General features: G+C 36.3%; 1 protein-coding gene across 1 annotated transcript; it reads left to right on the top strand.

The window, feature by feature from the left end:
• The first annotated feature begins 222 nt into the window (after positions 1-222).
• On the top strand, positions 223-4,908 carry LOC130950805 (SEC12-like protein 1). Its single transcript, XM_057879396.1, has 10 exons — positions 223-746; positions 1,029-1,129; positions 1,448-1,580; positions 1,699-1,790; positions 2,273-2,372; positions 2,470-2,542; positions 2,644-2,764; positions 3,595-3,714; positions 4,335-4,405; positions 4,533-4,908. Exons 1-10 carry the CDS (start codon positions 570-572, stop codon positions 4,721-4,723), a joined length of 1,179 nt encoding a protein of 392 aa, XP_057735379.1. The 5' UTR covers positions 223-569; the 3' UTR covers positions 4,724-4,908.
• The last annotated feature ends 18,463 nt before the right edge of the window (positions 4,909-23,371 follow it).

Genomic DNA, 23,371 nt, shown 5'->3' with positions numbered 1-23,371 from the left:
AATTAATAAAAAATAATTATTTTTATTGATATGATGTTAAGTAATTAAAAATATGTATAAAACTGTTTTATATTTATAATACATTAAAATTAAGTTTAATATTTAAAAGATGATATTATCTTTCTCTTTTCAAAAATTAAAAAAAAAAGAAAAAAGATAAAGTGATCTTTCTAATAACAGTAACCTTTAGCCAAACAAACGCCTCTTAAATCTGAATGATATCTTAACCCAATTTTGTTCCCCATCATCAACCACATTAAAGTAACACAACAACAGATTAAAGAAACACCAACTAGAGACATGTCTGGTTCTTCAACAAGTGCCATAATAAACCTCGTGTGAACTGCAACAATTTCTCTTATTAAAGAAACACTAAATCCCTTTTGTGTCCTTACTTTGCTTCCGCTGACTTTGCTCTTTCACATACACACGCTCTCTCTCTCAGATATTTTTTCAATATAAAATCCCTCCAAGCTTCCCAATTCATTGATCTCAGAAAAGAGCTTCAGTATTTCTGGCACTCCAATTGAGAAAAGAATCGAACTTGGAATTTTCCCAGAGACATAACCATGGAGAACGGTGATGGGTCCCCTCAGGGTCCGGTTACATGCGGGTCGTGGATTCGGAGGCCCGACAACCTTAATCAGGTTGTTATTGGAAGGTCAAGGCGCGGAAGTTCTTGCCCTTCTCTGCTTCAAATTTTCTCCTTTGATCCCAAAACCACTTCTTTGTCTTCCAAACCTCTGGTATTCCCCCCACACCTATTCTTATATATATATATATATATTTGTTGATAACACTAAATGAGTATATATTTGTATATGACTTACTTGTTTGAAGGATGAATATGTTTTGTGCACACCCGTTTGATTTTAAAGTGAAGAATTGTTGTGGAGAATTTGTGTTGTTGAGAACTGTTTTATGTGTTGACTTTGTGGTTTGATGAATTCATGTGAAGTCTGAGAGGAGATTTTGTTCTAATTAGCTTTTTTGGTTGATATCTTTTTTTTTCTTAATTTAATTTTCAGACCACATTTGTGTTTGAAGCAGTGGATGGTGATCCAGTTGCTATTGCTGTCCATCCCAGTGGGGACGATTTTGTGTGCTCTCTCAGCAATGGTAGCTGCAAGTAAGTGTCTTTACTTATGAGCTTCGAGATTTAAACTATTATCTGAATTTATTGGTTGAAAAGTTCTTTAATGATTTATCTCAATTTTGCATTTCATAGTTGCAGTTACTGTCACTTTCAATAATCTCACAATCAGAATTCCGATACCTTATATCAATTTACCATACTATTTTGATGGTTTCTTGTTCTAGTTTCCTTGGAGTAGGGGAATGCTTGACAATAGCCATAGTTGCTTCTTAAGCATGATTAGCTTATATTTCACTTTTAGTTAACTGAGAAATCAAATATAAGTCGACGTATTTCTATGTTCTCATGCAGATTGTTTGAGCTGTATGGTAATGAAACAAAAATGAAGCTGTTGGCCAAAGAACTGGCCCCTCTGCAGAATATCAGTTCTCAAAACTGCATTACTTTTAGTGTTGATGGATCTAAATTTGCCACCGGTGGGTCAGTAAGTATCTCTTTGAAATCCATTGAGTTCAATTGTGTTTCTTTGTTGTGTGGCATTTCTAGCGTTCGTTTCTAGAGTTTGATCTTGTATGTTTGAATTCTGTCTGGAACAAGTACAGGACGGGCATATCAGAATTATGGAGTGGCCTAGCATGAACAACATTTTGGATGAACCAAGAGCACACAAATCTGTGCGGGATATGGATTTCAGGTAGGAATACTCAACGAGTCAAACGGATGCATTAACCCTTGCAACCAGTAGAATAGCAATTAAAACTTGATTAGTAGCTAGTGAAATCTTATTTGGAGTTCATGCCATGTGGTTGATTTTTTGTGCATGTTCATCCCTACCTTTGATCATTTGATTATGTAGAGATATTTTTTTAAGAAATCTTATATAGTTTCATAATAAATATCTTATGCCCAATACTGATAGTAAAGCCAATTACCAACACTAATTACAAGATATATTTCCCAGTTTAATTTGCACTTTAATACATTACTTTCAGCATTGAAAAAGTATTGCTAGCCGAATGTAGCTGTGGTACCAGCTAGTTTGAAAAACGATTTTTGTTGTTGAATTTGTTGTTGGACATAAAATAGTTATGTTTATCTCTTAAATTGCTTGGTTGTACTTGGACCATGCTTTGAAAAAGAAATCTGATTACATTGCTTGGTTGTATCATCATTCAGTCTAGACTCAGAATTCCTTGCTTCAACTTCTACCGATGGCTCTGCAAGAATCTGGAAGATTGAAGATGGTGTTCCTCTAACCACCTTGTCTCGCAACTCGGTATAGTGCTTTTGGCTTTAGAACTTCATGGCATATTACATATGCACAAAGCACACTTGTATCACTTGATCTGAAGTTTATTTTTTCATCTCTGTAGGATGAAAAGATTGAACTATGTCGATTTTCCAAGGACGGAACCAAGCCATTCTTATTTTGTGCCATTCAAAAAGGTATATGAGTGTCTTTTTTCAATTATGTACTATATCCTATTAATATGTTGCGATCAAGAATGCGAGAGCTTTATTACAGATATCCTTCTATCTCTGAGCAGGCGATAAGTCATTGACTGGAGTTTGGGACATAAGCAATTGGAATAAAATTGGTCATAAGAGGCTACTTAGAAAGTCTGCTTCAGTAATGGCCATTAGCCACGACGGGAAATACCTTTCTATGTAAGTACCTACGGTTACCTTCTGACTTTTGTTGTTATTTTATATGACCTTATGCAATGTCAACTTTTGCTAGGCAATCAGGTTTGAGGGAATGCTTTATTGGTTTCCCCCATGAATTATCTGATGTAAAAGATTGTAATCTAACATGTTGATCAGGATACATCCATTTAGCACGAGTTACGCCTTTGCATAAACAAACTTCTTATTCAGGATCAAAACTAAACATTTGAAGTGTATAAGAGTGAGAATAGGCTTAAAGAGCATTTTTATGAAACAAATTCAGTTTTCATGTTCTTTGTCTTTTTTACTTTTTCTAAATAGCTTAATATTCTACCTTATCACACATTCCTAATGGTTATGTGATCCATTTATCTTTCCTACTGGTGAATTGCATGTATTTCCATAGCCTTCTTGTTAAATTCTTTGAAGTATTTTCCTTGCAGTAGCGTTATCGGTTGGTACAGTTTTGCATGGTATTTATGTACAAGTTTTTGAGAAAGGATTTTCTTTTTCTTTATCTAAATGTGTTTGGTATTTTTGCTATTAGTGCAGCTGGTAGCTTGGGTACTAGGGTTGTTGCCTTCATAAACCTCTCCTTTTTTATTATTTCTTTTTTTTTTTTCGGTGTGAAAATTTGGCTCGTAAAAGAAGTGTATGCGGTTGTTTTTCCCCTAAAACTATTGAAAATGAAATGTAAAGTAACTATAGCACATTGGTAACCTATCAATTACTATAACCATTTCGATCAAGACACTTTGAAGGTCGTTTTATTATTACAATCTGTGATATATGTCTCCAGCAGTGCAACTCATCAGCATTCTATATTTCAGGGGAAGTAAAGATGGAGATATATGTGTAGTTGAAGTAAAGAAAATGCAGATACACCATTATAGCAAGAGACTACACCTCGGTACAAATATTGCAACGCTCGAGTTTTGTCCCACCGAAAGGTAAATTCTCTATGCATTATCGGTTCAGTTTGGGGCCTTTGTAATAATAGTGAGCATCATGAACACAGATAGGATTAAGCTATTCCTTCTAAATCGGAACATGCATTGAATTACGGATTCATGTCAACCTTGATTTAATTGGTGAAACCTCTTATTTTCGTTTTCTTTCGGCAAAGCAAGGAAGAAATTCTGGATGCTAGCTGGGATATAATTTATTCGAAAGAAAATTCTTATTAGCCTAGTAGCCTGTATGATGCTTACAAAGCTGAAATCTAGATTTTACTGAGAATATGTTAACCAAGGACATATTGTAACAAAAAGAAACAAGTGTTGAGCAATATTTGGTGACAAAGATTTCTAAAAGATGGCAAGAGAAGTTACTTTCTTCAATACTAAATGGATATTGGATAGCATGAATTTCATCTTTGAGCGAATTCCATGTTCCCTGTTTGCACCCTATAAGAATAGTTGTTTTACGTTTTTACTTATTTTGTATATAAATTATATCTTCATCGCGGCCCCTTGCACTGCATTTTGGACTTAAAAGCATAGACTTGGCTTACTAAACTCAATTTTTTTTATCTTCGCTATTCACCTGGGCTTCGCGTGTGACTTCGCAGGGTCGTACTTACAACCTCGGTAGAATGGGGACCATTGGTTACAAAACTCACTGTACCTAAAGATTGGAAAGGTTTCCCCCTCTCTTTTGCACCCTTGCACACACATGCGCACGCGCACAGCCACCACTCCCTTCTGTGTCCATTAAATAATGATGTCTACTCACAATAACATTTTTCATTTTTGTTTCAAACATGCAGAGTGGCAGATCTACTTGGTGCTTTTGGGATTGTTTTTGGCATCGGCTCTTGCATTTTACATATTCTTTGAGAACTCGGATTCGTTCTGGAAGTTCCCGATGGGAAAAGACCAAGTGAGACCAGGGTTTAAACCAATGTCTAGAGATCCAGAGTCCTTTGATGATCATACTTGGGGACCACTTGATATGTGACCCTCCACTTGCTCATTTTTTTGAGTTCTTGTTCTTCAATCATTCTTGTTGCAATGTTTCAGTAGCTTCTCAGTCTCAAGTGTCATCAAACATTCATCTCAAGACTTGTATACTTAGGCACTTCACTTGTATTACAACTCACACTAGCTAATTTTAGGATAATTCCATTTTCATTATTATTTTTCTGTTCTTGTTTCCATTAGAGACCTCGTATATTTTGTTCTTGGGTAGTGAAGGGTAGTAAAGAACGATCCTTTTAGCATTTCTTATCCAACAAGGCATCAAGAGGATTATATTCTGTGAGGCCTAAGGATGCTTGGTTTACAAAAACATAATATGCTGTTTGGTTTAATTGATACTTTTTTGTGCCCACTTCAATGTTCAATTGCAAATTCATTCTCTAAAATGCTGTCAACAATAAACTGCCCTCATTAGCATTCATATAAACATTTGATACTTATAATGATTGTATCTTGAAGAAAAAATCTTCAGTACAACACACACGGCAATGCCTTTTATCAACAGATTCTTCATGAATCTTGATTGCAATTTGACTTTTTTTTTTTTTTTCCGAAATGATTGCACAAATAAATGTATACTTAGGAAGGAGACTTTTTTTTTTTTGGTGACTAGGAAGGAGACTGTTTACTTAACGGCTTAGATATATTAAAAATAAATAATTATTATCCATGAAGATTGGGTTTAATCATTTAGGAGAATTACAAATTGACTTAACACCGCGTGGTTTATTTTATTGGCTTGTGCCTTTGTTGCTTTGGTTATGACTAGGGCTGGATAGCTCATAATCCAGTTCAAACTCGACTCGTTAATACTTCGATAAATTAAATTTGTGAGTTGGTAAGACAAACTTGAGATTGGAATTGAACTTATAAATTAAATGAACCGAGCTTGAACTTGGATAAACTCAATTCATTAACTCATGACCTGTCTCGATTATATATATATGCATAATGCATATTTTAATCTTGATCTTAAATTCAAAATTCCAATTAACCCATGAATTTTTTAATTTAGAGAAAAAATTAAAGTTAAAATAAAAAGGGTTAAAAGTAAAAAAAAATATACTATTAAAAGAGTAACGAAAAGAGTATAATTAAAAGATATTTAAAGTAATTAAAAAAGTTAGTTATCTAATATTATTTATTAATTTAATACTTATAAAAGATTGAGTGAGTTTGATTAATGTCCAGTTTGGGTAAATAACTTAAATAAGTTCTTTTGAAAAAAGAGTTTAAAGTATAAGGACTTTTATTAATAGCAGCTTATAAATAAGTTATTTTGTGTTTAGATTTGTAATTATAGAAGTACTTATTTTAAAAGTGTAGTGTTTAGATAAATAACTCAAAAAATACAATTTTTTTTACACAAAAAAATGAATATTAAAATAACGATGATAACAAATACTTTTCAATATTGAATGTTGATTTTACATAACCTAATCACTAATATTACAATCGTTTAGGTAATTGATTCTTTATTTACTCTCTTATTTTCATTTTTTAGGCCATTGGTTCTTCCTACATAATATCATTAGAAACTGATTCTTCTACTTCACCTTCACCCATAACGGTATTTTTGTATGCGGTGAATAGTAATAAAATTTTAATTTACAATAATTTTGATGGCAATGTCAAAAAAATTATTGTGTAGTTAGTGTTTACTGTTTTATTGTGTATGATATAATAGGTGAAAATAAAAAACAAATGTGAAATGTGTGTCAATGTATATTTTATTGTTATTTTTTTATTTTTTTTACTCTTATTAAAACTCTCTTCTTTTATTGGGGTCAAGAATTTGCTATAACTAACTATAAAAATAATTGCAAGTTCTATAAAAATAAAATCACATGTGAAAAAATATAATTAAAATTGAGATTTTATACCACACACAATATTAAATACAAATTTAATAATAAAAATAGAGTGGTAAAATGATTAAAAAAAACTGAAAAGAATATATGCAATAAGTGGTTCAGATGAAATATTATTTTAAAATAGTGGTAGAGGATCAATACTTTTAGCAGACGTGAAAATGATGGTGACAGATAGAACATTGCATAAAAATAATGGTGGAAGGGCCAATATTTTCAAAAGAAATATGAAACATTATTTATAGAGTCAAAAATAAAAGTAAATTTTTTTGTTCTGAACTCAATTTTTTATAAAATGACTCATTAAGAAAGAGAAATTTGTTGTGAAATAAATAAATAAATAAGGAAGAAGTAATAAATATAAAATATAATTATATCTCTAATAGTAATATTCACCACAATTATTATCACAATATAATAGATATAATTAGTATATTTACTAATATTATAGTAAGGTATATAAAGAGAGAGAATAAAGATTAATAATATGAAAGAGAGAGAATAGTATTTAGTTGTTGTTGTGTGTAATATTGATGGAGGCTTAACCTCCTTTTATAGGCATAATGAAGGAAAATTTTCAACCTTCATTAATGTAAGTTCTTTCTTGGTAATATGAAAATTGAGTCACCCAACCATAAAATTAATGGGCATCCATATCTATTGTGTTTATCACAACACTCCCCCTTAGATGGCTATTTAGGATTATTGTCTCGTTAAAACCTTACTAAAGAAAAATTCAGTGGGAAAAAACCTTAGTGAAAGAAAAAGATTACAATATCCTTTGGTGATGGGGACTGCCTCATTAAAAACCTTGTCAAGGAAAAATCCAATGGAAAAAAAATCTGACCAAGGAAAAAAGAGTACAGTCTCCCTCTCTTGTCGACATCATTTAGGTAGCGTTTGGTGGAGAGACAGAGACGAAAAGACTGAGACTGAGAGACAGAGACTAAGAGACATGGATTGAAATAAATCTTAGTATTCTGTTTGGTGCAAAATGAGAAACATGAATTGAAACAAGAATGAAACTCTAATTTAATTTGCACAAAGGGTAAAATTGGAATTAATTAATTGAAATAAAAGTGTTTTAGGTATAAAATGTTATTAAAGTTTCAGTCTCCATCTCTAAAAATTTCAGTCTCCTGTGTCCCTACTTTTTGGAGGTACTGAAATACTGAAATTTTAGAGACAGAGACAGAAATTTTAGTACCAGTCTCTGAACTAACAAACACGATACTGAGTATCAGTCTTTCAGTCTCAATCTCAGTACCTCAAAACAAACGCTACCTTAATGTCTCGAAATCGGCGCATCCCAATCTCATGTACCAATCTTTCAAAAGAGGATTTTGGGAGTGACTTTGTAAATAAATCTGCCAGATTGTCACTTGAGCAGATCTGTTGGACATCAATTGTCCCTTGATTTTGAAGGTCATGAGTGAAGAAGAATTTGGAAGAAATATGCTTTGTTCTATCACCTTTAATGTATCCGCCTTTAAGTTGAGCAATGCATGCTGTATTATCTTCAAACAGGACAGTTGGAGCTATCTTATGATCAATCAGTCCACATGATGACAGAATATATTGAATCAGACTCCTCAGCCAAAAACACTCGCGACTAGCTTCATGAATCGCTAGTATTTCAGCATGATTAGAGGAGGTTGCTGCTATCGTCTGTTTCGTGGATCTCCATGATATAGCTGTACCACCATATGTGAACATGTATCTTGTTTGAGATCTCCCTTTATGTGGATCAGACAAGTATCCGGCATCTGCATAGCCAACTAGTTGTGACTTGGATCTGTAGGGATAAAATAATCCCATATCAACCGTTCCATGAAGATATCGAAAGATTTGCTTGATTCTACTCCAATGTCTTCTGGTTGGAGAGGAACTATACCTTGCTAGTAAATTCACCGTAAATGATATGTCAGGTCGCGTATTATTAGCAAGATATATTAGTGCTCCAATAGCACTAAGATATGGTACTTCAGGACCAAAGATATCTTCATTTTCTTCTTTAGGACGGAATTGATCATTTTTCACATCCAAAGATCTTACGATCATTGGGGTACTTAATGAATGTGACTTATCCATATAAAATCTTTTCAAGATCTTTTCTGTGTATGTTGTTTGATGAATAAAGATTCCATTTTTTGTATGCTCGATCTGCAGGCCGAGACAAAATTTAGTCTTTCCAAGATCTTTCATCTCAAACTCTTCTTTCAGAGTTTTTATAATTGTTGGAATCTCTTCAGGAGTCCCAATGATATTTAAATCATCAACGTACACAGCAATTATAATGAACCCATATGCAGATTTCTTTATGAAAACACATGGGCATATATCATCATTCTTGAATCCGTTTTTGGCCAGATACTCAGTAAGACGATTATACCACATTCGTCCAGATTGCTTTAGACCATATAAAGATCTTTGCAATTTGATTGAGTATAACCCTTGTGAATATTCATTGGATGGTTTAGATATCTTTAGTCCTTCAGGGACTTTCATATAAATATTCCGATCTAATGAGCCGTATAAATAGGCTGTTACCACATCCATTAAATGCATATGCAATTTATGATATGCAGATAAACTGACCAAATAACGCAATGTTATCGCATCCACTACAGGGGAATACGTTTCTTCATAATCTATACCAGGCCTTTGTGAAAAACCTTGTGCCACAAGTCGGGCTTTGTAGCGCACAACTTCATTTTTCTCATTTCGTTTTCTCACAAATACCCATCGGTATCGAACAAGTTTTACATCTTCTGGTGTACGACTACAGGTCCAAAGACTTCACGTTTTGCAAGTGAGTCTAACTCAGCCTTCATGGCTTCTTTCTATTTTGGCCAATCATTCTTTTGTCGACATTCTTCGACTGATCTTGGCTCAAGATCCTTACTTTCATGCATGATATTTAATGCCATATTATATGCAAATATTTCATTGACAATGGTCTTATTTCGGTCCCATTTCTCTCCTGTAAAGACATAATTTATCGAGATCTCGTCATTTTTACAATTTTCAGGTACCTAAACGTCTTTTGGTGTTATATCAGAATTTTGGACAACTGCAGGTGTCTCTACTATGTCTTTTTCAACAGGAATATTATTTACCTCTTTTCTCTTTTGAGGATTTTTGTCTTTGGAACTGACAGGCCTGCCACGCTTCTGGCGTATATTTGCTTCGGTGGCAATTTGTCTAATTGGGACGTCAATTCGAATTGGGGCATTTTTCGCTGGTATATAGGATTTGGTTATCCTCTTTGTATCAGAAAATGCATCAGGCAATTCATTTGCTATTCCTTGCAAATGTATAATCTTTTGAACTTCTAGTTCACATTGCCCTGATCGAGGATCTAAATGCATCAACGATGATGCATTCCAATTAAGTTCATTTTCATGAAGCTTATTCTCTCCCCCCTAATGTTGGAAATTTTGATTCATCAAAATGACAATCCGCAAACCGGGCTTTAAATACATCTCCAGTTTGTATCTCAAGATACCTCACTATAGAGGGAGAATCATATCCAACATATATCCCCAATTTTCTTTGGGGTCCCATTTTGGTGCGATTAGGTGGTGTAATGGGAACATATATCGCACACCCAAATATTCTTAAATGGGAAACATTTGGCTGCTGGCCAAAAGCTAGTTGCATAGGAGAGAACTGATGGTAACTCGTTGGCCTCAAACGAATAAGTGCTGCGGCATGTAAAATAGCATGCCCCCAAACCGAGGTTAGGAGATTTGTTCTCATAAGCAAGGGTCTAGCAATTAGTTGGAGGCGTTTAATAAGCGATTCTGCTAACCCATTTTGTGTGTGATCATAAGCTACTGGATGTTCAACATGATGGTTTCAGTGGCTAAGAGAAAGGGGGGGTTGAATCTTAGCCCCCTTTTTTCGATGCTAACACTTGCTGACCTTCAGAAGAGATTTTTCTGTTTTTGCTCGTCACTGGACACGAGCAACTCGGTTTTGTCTCGTCCCTTGCCACGAGACTTTTTGTTTTGTCTCGTCACTTGGTACGAGATAATTCTGGCTTTTGCTCCTGTGTAGTTGAAAACAGAAATGGAGTAGAAAGAGAAAAAGATTGCACCAAGATATATCCTGGTTCGGCTGCTAAGTGCAGTGCAGCCTACATCCAGTCTCCATCACAAACATGATGGAATTTCACTATAATCAATTTGATTACAACTTGTAAAGTGCTAACCCAACTTACAAGGGGATTCCCACAGAATCATGATACACAACATAGATGAACAAAGGACCTCTAAGACATCTATGGCTTTTTCTTTTAATTTTGCACTCTCTGCCTTTTTCCGCTCTATGGCTTTTTCATTACAAACCTCACTTGTTTGCCTTTTTCCATGAGACTCAAGACATGACAAAATTAAACAGAAAAATACAAAACAGAATACATTGAAGGAGAAGAGAAAACTGTTAGCTCAGGTAGCTCTGAGAACTCTGTGCCTTGCACTCTCAAATTTTCTCCTTGCTTCAAACAGTGGTTGTTCCCCCTTTTTAAAGAAAGAGGAAAGTCTCCACACTTGAAGCCAAAACCGAACCAACTTTCTTCCTCCTTCAACAAACACAGAACCGGTTCGGCCACACAGAGAGAGAAGAGATAACCATGCATTAACCAACATGCAATTACCTCTAGTCCTTTCTTGATCATCACCCTTCATCAATCCGGGCTTTCCATCCTTGGCTTCCTCTCCAAGATGGATTTTTGGCCCTTGATGCCTCATGATGATGATGACTTCATCTGCTTCAATCTCTGCCTTCAACCATCACTTCGCCACTCTAGCTACTCCCTGTGGTGGTTGATCAGAATCGAAGACAAGCCATGCTTCAAGAATCTCCCTCTTGGCCGAATCTTCAACTTCCCTTTTTGAGCATGAGAGGCTCAAGATTACCTCACCAAATCTAACCACATTTGGTAGTAATCTCAGCCACAGCTCATCTTTCTTTTGGTATGTTTTCTTGCCATCATTAGCTTGATGGTCTTAGGCGCATGCAACATCTTCCTTTCGGTGTTGAAGAACATTTGTTCCATTGTTTCCTGGACAAGGACCGAATAGAGAAGAAGAAAGAGATGAGAGAGAATGAAAAGAATCTGAAGAAAAGCAATGCAAAGAGGTTAAACAAATTAATTAGGCATAGCTTGCTTTTACTTCCCTAACATAGAGTGGCGTGTAAGTCATAATAACCATCAATCACTTCAGCTGAATTTTTCTCTCTCATGTTCCCCATGCATTAATTAACAATGTAATAGATTTTGAAATCCATCACATGGTTAATACTTGGTTCCGTTGGAAGCACTTGGCTTTCATTTCTCTTTGGTTTCGGACCAAGCTTGGAAACATTCATCACTTGTGAGACTTGGGCTTGTAGTGTTGAGATTAAAGCTGGCCCAATTGGTTAACATTTGCTTTCCTGATGAGTTGTGTAGCGGATCAAGCATAGGAAGCAAACAAGAAAGCATTTGGTTGGGCTTGCAACATTAATATTTATTCTGGCCCATTAATATAAAATTTCAGCCTCATAGTATAAAGCATGCAACAAGGCTAATTATTGGGCTTAAGTCAGAAACACATTTTTCGGCCCATCATAAAATCTGCACAACAAAATTATTAATTAAGCATATATGAATTAGGATTAAATTAATAATTTTGTATTTGAATATTTCAATAATGTTTGTTCATCATCAAAATTAAATAAGAGTTTTCCAAACTCATCAATCTCCCCCTTGATGACAAACATTATTAAAATTGAAATGGAAAGATATTTAAAGATTGAGTAAGGAATACTCCCTTTGATTTTGAATTTCTCCCCCTTTCAAAATGTCACATGGCTCCCCCTTAATATATGCTACTTTACCAAGAGAAGCATAAACCTGTAACATTTAAATCAAGCTTCAAGTAACAATGTTATTTAGCAAATTTTATAATGCTAAATTGCTTGATTTATGAGCAGTTTTAATTGATAATCAAAACTCATTTGATATCATAAACTGATTTACTGCTCAAACATACAAAAAGTATCCAAATATTTTCCAAACAATTTCCTGTTTAGGATATAAGAGCAAAACAACATGATGAAAAATATTTGAAGAACAAAACAAGGCAGTTTTGATATTTTACACAAATTAAAGGAACTGCCAAAAATAAATTTTCAATCAAACAAGTTTATCAATGATGAATCAACAACCAGGCATCAAAATAAATTGAACATCATTATAAACCAAATGCCAAAAAGACTAATCATGATAAACAAATACAGTTCAAACAGCAATGACCATATTAAAACAAATGCAATAACAACATGCATTCCTTGAACAAGGGTGATCATGAATTTTCAAAAATGAAAATTTCAACCCCTGTTCTCCTGTTTTTTTTTTTTTTAGCCCCTGTTTCGTTCCAATTTCAATTTTGGAACTTAAATTTCCTCCCCCTTTTGTCATCATGGGGCACCTGCACAAAATATGATTAACATAGCAAAATATTTAAAATAAAACAGTGAAAGTATATCTCAGTATGCCTAGAGCAGTGAGTATCAAGTCATGCTCCTACCAAAAAACAGATTGAGCCTAATGGAGCCAATATCAAACAGAATAAACACAAATGCTAATCATCAGATAAATGAAAGTCTTCTTCCTCAGCGCCTCCTTCACTATCATCTCCCAAATCCTTAGTAAGATGTTCCAATATCAGGTTGACTCTTTCTTTGCAGTTTTTCCAGGCTTTCTCATTCTCATAAGCTTGCTTGCGGGCCTCTTTGTGAGATCGAAACATCATGTCTGCCATGTTTGAGAATTCTCCCAAGATCTGTTGGAAGGATCTGATTGTTTTGGTAGATTCTGGCCTGCCTTCATGCTCACTGTCCGATTTTCGCCCTTTGGTTTCCTTGGTTGCTCCTCCTCCTCGGATTGTAGACACCTCGTTTTCTACCTTCTCATTTAACAAATCAACTTTAAAGTACTCAAATATTCTAGTTAAAAACATACCATAAGGCAGGTTAGCCTTTCTGGTGCTTCTAACAGAATCCCACATGTGCCTAATCATGATGTAACCAAAGGAAATAGGGGTAGAGGTAACTAAAGCAAACAATATGAGACAGTCAGAAAATGTTACTCGGTTGTGTGAGCCGCTTTGGGGAGTCAGAATATGAGTGATGATTTGGTGAAGCAAGGAATTGACTGGTCCAAGAGCTTTGTGAGTTGGAGTGGTTCCATGCAATCCGGAAAGATTGGTGCAAATGTGCTGGAGAACAGTTTTGTGGGAAACGCCGACTTGTGTGTCCCATTTTTCCACCATGTATGCTCGCGGTCCTTCATCCTTGAAGCCCAGGGCCGCTCCAATTGTCTCAGCATCAAGGGCTATTTGAACCCTTTTGACATAGGAATGAAGGGTGCCATCAATGAGTCGCATATTAGCATAGAATTCTCGAACAAGACCTGGGTACACTGGCTTTTTGATAAGGAGCAGAGGCTTCCAGTTGAGAAGATCAAACAGAGAGGGAATGTTGGTGCTCTTGAGATTTTCGAGACTAACAAGGTAGGTAGTGCACAAATGACGTTTCTCCATAACCTCTTTGTGAAACTCGAAAGAGGTGCATGAGTTAAATCTGCTTGGATCAAAATGAGAGTGAGACTTGCCATACTTGTCTCGGAATTCCATGGATTCCAAGTTTGGAGGTTCAGTGGTGTCATTGAGTGCAAACCCTTGATTCTTTTGTGAGCCTTTTCCGGGGGTAGACTTCTTTGGTGAGGAGGGTGGAGGTGAAGGAGTGGGAGAAGTGTGAGACTCTTGCTCTTCTTCTTCAACTACGGGCTTCTTGTTCTTGCCTCGGCCTGAACTTTTGTGGGCAATCACCTTTTTTCTCATGGTGGTTGTTTGTTTGGACGGTGGTGAAAGAGAAGATGATGAGGTTGAATGAATGTGAATGTGAGTGTGGGTTTGAGGCGTTGATGGTTTTTGAGATAAAAGAATTCTTTCACTCTTTCTTGGCGCGGTTTTCTTTTTCATGGTAATGGAGGAATGAAATATGAAAGGGTTGATAACCGAGTTGAGTGGGAGAGAAGCAAGGTGGGTGACGCATTAAATGAGGCTTGGAGAGAGAGAATGATGGAAATAATGATCATTAGTGGGCGGTTAATGACCATTATGGGGTTGTTATTGCCCAAAAAGATGATTTCCTTTTTAACTTTTGAAATCTAAAACTGAAAAGTGGTTACCTTAAATCAAGGGATTAGATGGAGAGTAGGATTTGATTTGACACTAACCACTTCCAAGAAGATATGGTGACACAAGGAAGAAGATTCTTTATTTGTATGGAGAGATAATTAACAAAACTGTTATTGTGGGGTCATGGAATTTTGGTGGGGCCCATAAAATTTTGAATTCTGCGTTGCCTCCCCCTTGACCACAGCTCTTCCATTGTGCCATTATTTTTTTTATCTCGTCCAAACCTACGAGCAAAACTGAACAGAGTCACAAATTCACAGATTTTCAATGAAACTTAAATCAAACATTCCCAAACTTTTTCTCAAGGTACAGAATCTATCTTCACAGAGAGGTTTTGTAAAAATATCAGCAATTTGGTCTTCAGATTTTACAAATTGAATATCAATAGTACCCTTTTGCACATGTTCCCTAATAAAATGATATTTTATCTCAATGTGCTTAGTTCTTGAGTGCAGAACAGGATTTTTTGAAATGTTTATAGCACTCATATTATCACAAAATAAGGGTATACTATTGATTTTTAATTTGTAATCTTCTAATTGTGTTTTTAACCAAATTAATTGTGAGCAACAAGCAGATGCGGAAACATATTCGGCTTCAGCAGTGGATAGTGCCACTGTGGCTTGTTTCTTGCTTGACCACATGTTGAGTGAGCTTCCAAGGAAGCAACACATGCCGGAGGTGCTCCTCCTATCCACCCGATCTCCCGCATAATCTGCATCACAAAACCCTACTGTACAAAAGTCATCAGATTTAGGATACCATAATCCATAATTACAAGTTCCCTTAATGTATCTAATGATGCGTTTAACAGCCGTAAGGTGGGATTCTTTTGGATGTGATTGAAACCTTGAACATACACCCACACTTTGGACTATATCCGGTCTAGAGGAGGTAAGGTACATGAGTGAACCTATCATTCCCCTATACCTTGTTTCATCCACATCTTGGCCATCATCATCCTTTTCAAGTTTAGTATTGGGATGCATAGGAGTGCCCATTGATTTGGAATTTTCTAGGCCAAACTTTTTGATAAGTTCTTTTGCATACTTTCCTTGATGAATAAAAATACCACTAGGAGTTTGCTTAATTTGGAGGCCAAGAAAGAAAGTAAGCTCTCCCATTAAACTCATCTCAAACTCACTAGTCATGAGTTTTCCAAACTCTTCACACAAGGAAACATTGGCCGAACCAAATACAATGTCATCAACATAAACTTGAACAAGAAGGATATCATCATTAGATGTCTTAATGAATAAGGTAGTGTCGGTGGTTCCCCTTTGAAAATGATTTTCCAACAAGAAGGCACTAAGCCTTTCATACCAAGCTCTTGGAGCTTGCCTAAGACCATAAAGAGCCTTAGTTAACTTAAAAACATGATTTGGAAATTCTTTATGTTCAAAACCGGGGGGTTGAGCCACATACACTTCCCTATCAATAAAACCATTAAGGAAAGCGCACTTAACATCCATTTGAAACATTTTAAAACCCTTATGGGCAGCATAGGCAAGAAGCAACCTAATTGCTTCCATTCTAGCTACCGGAGCAAAAGACTCATCAAAATCAATACCCTCTTCTTGATCGTAACCTTGGGCCACTAATCTAGCCTTGTTACGAACAACTTGTCCATCCTCACCAAGTTTATTCTTGAAAACCCATTTAGTACCCGTTACCTTCTTACCATCCGGATGAGGTACTAAAGTCCAAACCTTATTCTTGTCAAATTGAGCAAGCTCCTCTTGCATGGCCTTGACCTATGATGGGTCTTCAAGAGCTTGTTTGACATTGTTGGGTTCTATTTGTGACAAGAGAGCAAGATTGTTAGGTTCGGTTGGCCTTTTGGTGGATGATCTTGTTGTTACTCCTTGAGAGGGATCACCAATGATGAAGTCATGAGGATAACCCTTCATAGACTTCCATTCTCTAGGCTTTCGGACAGGTGTTGAGCTTTGATGAACTTCTGGTGGTCTCACTGTTTCAGTTTCTCGTCCCTGCTCAGGAGACAAATCGGAAGTTTCTCCTTCAATCTGACGAGACAAAATTGGACTGGCAGATTCTTCATTCTGGATAGATTTATGATTTTCTTTGCTTGTTCCGGCTCCTTCTTCATCTGAATCATTGTCTATCACAGTACTGGGAATTAAGTTAGAATCACAAAAGGTAACATGTATGGATTCCTCTATTGTCCTATGTTCTTTGAGATAAACTCTATAAGCCTTGCTTGTGGTGGAATATCCAACAAACATTCCTTCATAGGATTTTGGATCAAATTTTCCAAGATTTCCTTTATTGTTAAGTACAAAGCATTTACATCCAAAAACATGAAAATACTTAAGATTTGGAGGGGTTCCTTTCCATAGCTCATAAGGAGTTTTCTTTAACCCTTTTCTAATGATTGTTCTATTCAAAATATAACATGCTGTGTTCACAGCTTCAGCCCATAAAAATTTGGGAATTTCATTATCACATAGCATGGCCCTAGTCATTTCTTGAAGGCTACAATTCCTTCTTTCAACCACCCCATTTTGTTGGGGGGTTCTAGGGCATGAAAAATTGTGAGAAATCCCTAAGTCATCACAGAATTTTTCAAAATTTTGATTTTCAAATTCTCTTCCGTGATCACTTCTCAAATGGGCAATTTTCAAATCCTTTTCATTTTGAATTTTCTTACAAAGTGTGGAAAAGGCATAAAATACATCATTCTTATGAGTAAGGAAAAGTACCCAACCAAATCTAGAGTAATCATCAACCACCACAAGACCATAGTGTTTACCTCCCAAACTTTGAGTTCTAGTAGGACCAAAAAGATCAATATGTAACATTTCCAATGGCCTTTTGGTTGAGATTCCATCTTTTGATTTAAAAGAGGATTTTACTTGCTTGCCCAATTGGCAAGCATCACAAGTAAGATCCTTATCAAACTTGATGTTCGGAATTCCTCTAACTAAATTCCTTTTGACTAGCTTAGAAATTTGGTACATGCTAGCATGACCCAACTTTCTATGCCAAAGCCATTTTTCAGATTCAAGAGAGGTAAAACATGTTACATTTTGTTCCTTTAAATCCTCAAGAGTTAATCCATACACATTATTACATCTTTTAGCTTCAAATAGAACATCCCACGTTTTCTCACAAACCACTAAGCAAACAAGTTTCTTGAAAATAACTTCAAAACCCAAATCACACAATTGACTAACACTAAGCAAGTTGTGTTTCAATCCATGTACAAGAAGGACATCATTTATACAAGATGAGAGATTTTTACCCACTTTCCCAACAGCTACTATTTTTCCTTTTGCATCATCACCAAAAGTGACAAATCCTCCATCATATTCATCAAGCTTTATGAAGAAGGCTGTCTTTCCGGTCATATGCCTAGAGCATCCGCTATCCATGTACCACGTGTTCTCTTTTCTTTTGGATGCTAGGCACACCTACAAAACAATGCTTAAGAGACCTTAGGTATCCAAATCTTTTTGGATCCTTTAACGTTAAACCATCTTCTATGTCCTAAGCCATTGTAATAAAAAATAACTTTACAAACTTTGTCACCAATCATTCTTTCACCAAAGAAACATTGGATAGGAAAGTGTCCATTTCGATTGCATAGTCTACAAAATCTTGGAGTTGCTGTTTTGTTAAAGTGAGTTGGGTTTTGATACTTTGTATCATTTGAAGATGAAGCAATGTTTTCAAAATGTGATTTTTCAGATTTATAAAAGCCCAACCCAGCTTTATCATAAAGAGGTTTTTGACTAGCCAAGATTTGATTCAAATTTTCAGAACTTTGGGTGAACTTGGCTAAGTCTTCCTTAAGTCTGTTAACCTCTTTAAGCAACTCTTCATTTTGCTTAAAACAATTCACATATGCAAGGACTGAATGGTCACTTTCACAACTTTTAATTTGGGCTCTTAACTGCTTATTTTCTTCAACAAGATCACAAGCAGTTTCGGCCTCTCTCACTTTTTCTTTTAGAAAAATGTTTTCAGCTTGAAGAATGGTGACTTGTTGTTCAAGTTCTTGATTTTCCAGTAGAAAGCATCTTATTTTTTCAGAAAGGTGGTCTATCATAAGATGAAGATCTTCAGTGTCAGGGTTATGAAAGACTACCTGATGTACATGATCTGCCATAAGGCACTGTTGGGACTTGGTTTCTGATTTTTCATCATCATCATCTGAGTCATTTTCCAAATCTTCCCATGAAGCCATTAGTCCTTTCTTCTTTCCTTTTCTCGGCCTTTCTTCCTTCTTCAACTTGGGACAGTCAGATTTGAAATGCCCCATTTCCTTGCAATTGAAACAGGTTACCTTGCTAAGATCTTTCTTTGTCCTCCTGGAGCTGCTGCCTTTGCCTTTGAACTTTGCCATTTTCCTGAATTTTTTTGCAAACAACACAAACTCATTTTCAGAAGAGTTATCACTGGATTCATCATCCAGAGGGTTAGTCACAGAAGAAAATGCAATTCCTTTCTTTTTTGAATCTTTTTTCAAATAGGAGTTTTCAAAAGCAAGTAAGTTTCCTCTCAAATCATCAAGTGTCATAGAATCTAAGTTACTACTCTCAGAAATAATTAAGGCTTTTGTTTCCCACTCTTTTGTGAGACATCTCAACACTCTTCTCACTAGCACAGATTCTGAATGTGTGATTCCAAGAGCATCTAAGCCAACAGTGATGGCATTGAACCGTTCGAACAGTTCATCAATGGACTCTCCTTCCTTTATTGCAAACATCTCATATTCCCTGTTTAACATGTCTGTCCGAGTTTTCTTTACAATGGTAGTTCCTTCATGAGTGATTTGCAACTTGTCCCAGATTTCCTTTGCCGTTGTGCATCGTGATACTCGTCGGTACTCCTCAAAGCTGATAGCACAGTTGAGCAGATTGGTTGCCTTGGCATCTAACTCCACCGTCTTCCTATCTTCCTCGGTCCAGCTTGCTTCTGGTTTAAGAGAGACTACTCCTTGAGCATTTGTGGTAGTTGGAAATTTAGGACCTTCCAAGATGATCTTCCAAAGTCTGTAATCCACGGCTTGAACGAATATCTTCATCCTCTCCTTCCAATAGGTATAATTTTTCCCATTGAAGAGGGGAGGTCTGTTGCTTGATTGACCTTCAGCCAGATTGTATGATAACACATTTGTGCCACTGTTTTCTGCCATGAGGATCTTTACTCCAAGCTGCAAAGCTTGATCTCTTTGAGACCAAGCTCTGATACCAATTGATGGTTTCAGTGGCTAAGAGAAGGGGGGGTTGAATCTTAGCCCCCTTTTTTCGATGCTAACACTTGCTGACCTTCAGAAGAGATTTTTCTGTTTTTGCTCGTCACTGGACACGAGCAACTCAGTTTTGTCTCGTCCCTTGCCACGAGACTTTTTTTTTGTCTCGTCACTTGGCACGAGATAATTCTGGCTTTTGCTCCTGTGTAGTTGAAAACAGAAATGGAGTAGAAAGAGAAAAAGATTGCACCAAGATATATCCTGGTTCGGCTGCTAAGTGCAGTGCAGCCTACATCCAGTCTCCATCACAAACATGATGGAATTTCACTATAATCAATCTGATTACAACTTGTAAAGTGCTAACCCAACTTACAAGGGGATTCCCACAAAATCATGATACACAACATAGATGAACAAAGGACCTCTAAGACATCTATGGCTTTTTCTTTTAATTTTGCACTCTCTGCCTTTTTTCCGCTCTATGGCTTTTTCATTACAAACCTCACTTGTTTGCCTTTTTCCATGAGACTCAAGACATGACAAAATTAAACAGAAAAATACAAAACAGAATACATTGAAGGAGAAGAGAAAACTGTTAGCTCAGGTAGCTCTGAGAACTCTGTGCCTTGCACTCTCAAATTTTCTCCTTGCTTCAAACAGTGGTTGTTCCCCCTTTTTAAAGAAAGAGGAAAGTCTCCACACTTGAAGCCAAAACCGAACCAACTTTCTTCCTCCTTCAACAAACACAGAACCGGTTCGGCCACACAGAGAGAGAAGAGATAACCATGCATTAACCAACATGCAATTACCTCTAGTCCTTTCTTGATCATCACCCTTCATCAATCCGGGCTCTCCATCCTTGGCTTCCTCTCCAAGATGGATTTCTGGCCCTTGATGCCTCATGATGATGATGACTTCATCTGCTTCAATCTCTGCCTTCAACCATCACTTCGCTACTCTAGCTACTCCCTGTGGTGGTTGATCAGAATCGAAGACAAGCCATGCTTCAAGAATCTCCCTCTTGGCCGAATCTTCAACTTCCCTTTTTGAGCATGAGAGGCTCAAGATTACCTCACCAAATCTAACCACATTTGGTAGTAATCTCAGCCACAGCTCATCTTTCTTTTGGTATGTTTTCTTGCCATCATTAGCTTGATGGTCTTAGGCGCATGCAACATCTTCCTTTCGGTGTTGAAGAGCATTTGTTCCATTGTTTCCTGGACAAGGACCGAATAGAGAAGAAGAAAGAGATGAGAGAGAATGAAAAGAATCTGAAGAAAAGCAATGCAAAGAGGTTAAACAAATTAATTAGGCATAGCTTGCTTTTACTTCCCTAACATAGAGTGGCGTGTAAGTCATAATAACCATCAATCACTTCAGCTGAATTTTTCTCTCTCATGTTCCCCATGCATTAATTAACAATGTAATAGATTTTGAAATCCATCACATGGTTAATACTTGGTTCCGTTGGAAGCACTTGGCTTTCATTTCTCTTTGGTTTCGGACCAAGCTTGGAAACATTCATCACTTGTGAGACTTGGGCTTGTAGTGTTGAGATTAAAGCTGGCCCAATTGGTTAACATTTGCTTTCCTGATGAGTTGTGTAGCAGATCAAGCATAGGAAGCAAACAAGAAAGCATTTGGTTGGGCTTGCAACATTAATATTTATTCTGGCCCATTAATATAAAATTTCAGCCTCATAGTATAAAGCATGCAACAAGGCTAATTATTGGGCTTAAGTCAGAAACACATTTTTCAGCCCATCATAAAATCTGCACAACAAAATTATTAATTAAGCATATATGAATTAGGATTAAATTAATAATTTTGTATTTGAATATTTCAATAATGTTTGTTCATCATCAAAATTAAATAAGAGTTTTCCAAACTCATCACAACACTTATTCCATTAGCCATACAATAAGCATCAAAAGCTTGGGAAGTAAATTCACCAGCATTATCAAGACAAATTGCTTTGATTGGATTTTCTGAAAATTGTGCTTTTAATCGAATAATTTGAGCCAGTAATCTCGCAAATGCCAGGTTGCGAGAAGATAATAAGCACACATGTGACCATCTCGAAGATGCGTCTTTTAGGACCATACAATATCTAAAGGATCCACATGGTGGATGAATGGGTCCACATATATCACCTTGAATCCTTTCTAAGAATTCAGGGGACTCAAATCCAATCTTTATTGGTGATGGCCTTAAAATTAACTTTCCTTGAGAACATGCAGCACAACAAAATTCACTAGATTTAAGAATTTTCGGGTTCTTTAATGAATGTTCATGAGAGTTTTCAATAATTCTTCTCATCATGGTTGTTCCCGGGTGACCCACTCTATCATGCCAAGTTATGAATTCATTTGGACTAGTAAACTTCTGGTTTACAATGGCGTGTGATTCAATTGCACTAATCTTGGTGTAATATAACCCAAATGAAAGTGAGGGTAATTTTTCTAATATAACTTTCTTATTTGAATCATGAGTTGTGATACATAAATACTCATGATTTCCTTCATTCATTGTCTCAACATGATATCCATTTCGGCGAATATCTTTAAAACTCAACAAATTCCTCAAGGACTTGGTAGATAATAGTGCATTATTTATTATAAATTTTGTTCCTCCAGGAAACAAAATTATAGCTCTTCCGGAGCCTTCAATCACATTGCCTGAGCCAATAATAGTATTAACATATTCTTCTTTTGGCACAAGATGGGTAAAATATGTATCACTTTTGAGAATAGTGTGCGAACTTGCACTATCCGCAAGGCATACATCTTCATTACATATCCTTGACATTCTCTTCAAAGACAAATAATAATAAAATGAGTAGTGTTCATACCCTGACCGAGCTCCTCCAAACTCGGCAAAATCCATGAAAGGTCCGACCTCGTCCCAAGGCCCACGCCTGAGGTCGGACCTCGGACAATAAAGCTAAGAAGGCCCATCAAAAGGAACGCAGCCCAAAACCTAAAGGCCGAAAAGGGCCTAGGAAAGGCGGTTCCACAAAGATAGAGGTAAAACTCCCAAAAGATAAGATAAGATAAGAATATCTTATCCAGGGAAGATCACGACCAACTACTATAAATACACTGGAGCACCCAGGTATGGCATTCATTCCACATTCTACACATATCTGCTTGGACCCATGCTAACTTAAGCATCGGAGTGTCATTGCAGGTACAACCACCAACCGCCAACACATCAAGCTCGGGTCCCTGACCCCCACCTCGGACATCTCCAGACGACCGAGCTACACGTTTCAGGTAACCCCCGGA

Source organism: Arachis stenosperma, chromosome 9 (genome assembly GCF_014773155.1).
Source record: "Arachis stenosperma cultivar V10309 chromosome 9, arast.V10309.gnm1.PFL2, whole genome shotgun sequence".
Lineage (NCBI taxonomy): Eukaryota > Viridiplantae > Streptophyta > Magnoliopsida > Fabales > Fabaceae > Arachis > Arachis stenosperma.
Note: the sequence above shows the minus strand (reverse complement) of the source record. Positions and strands in the feature narration are given on the sequence as shown.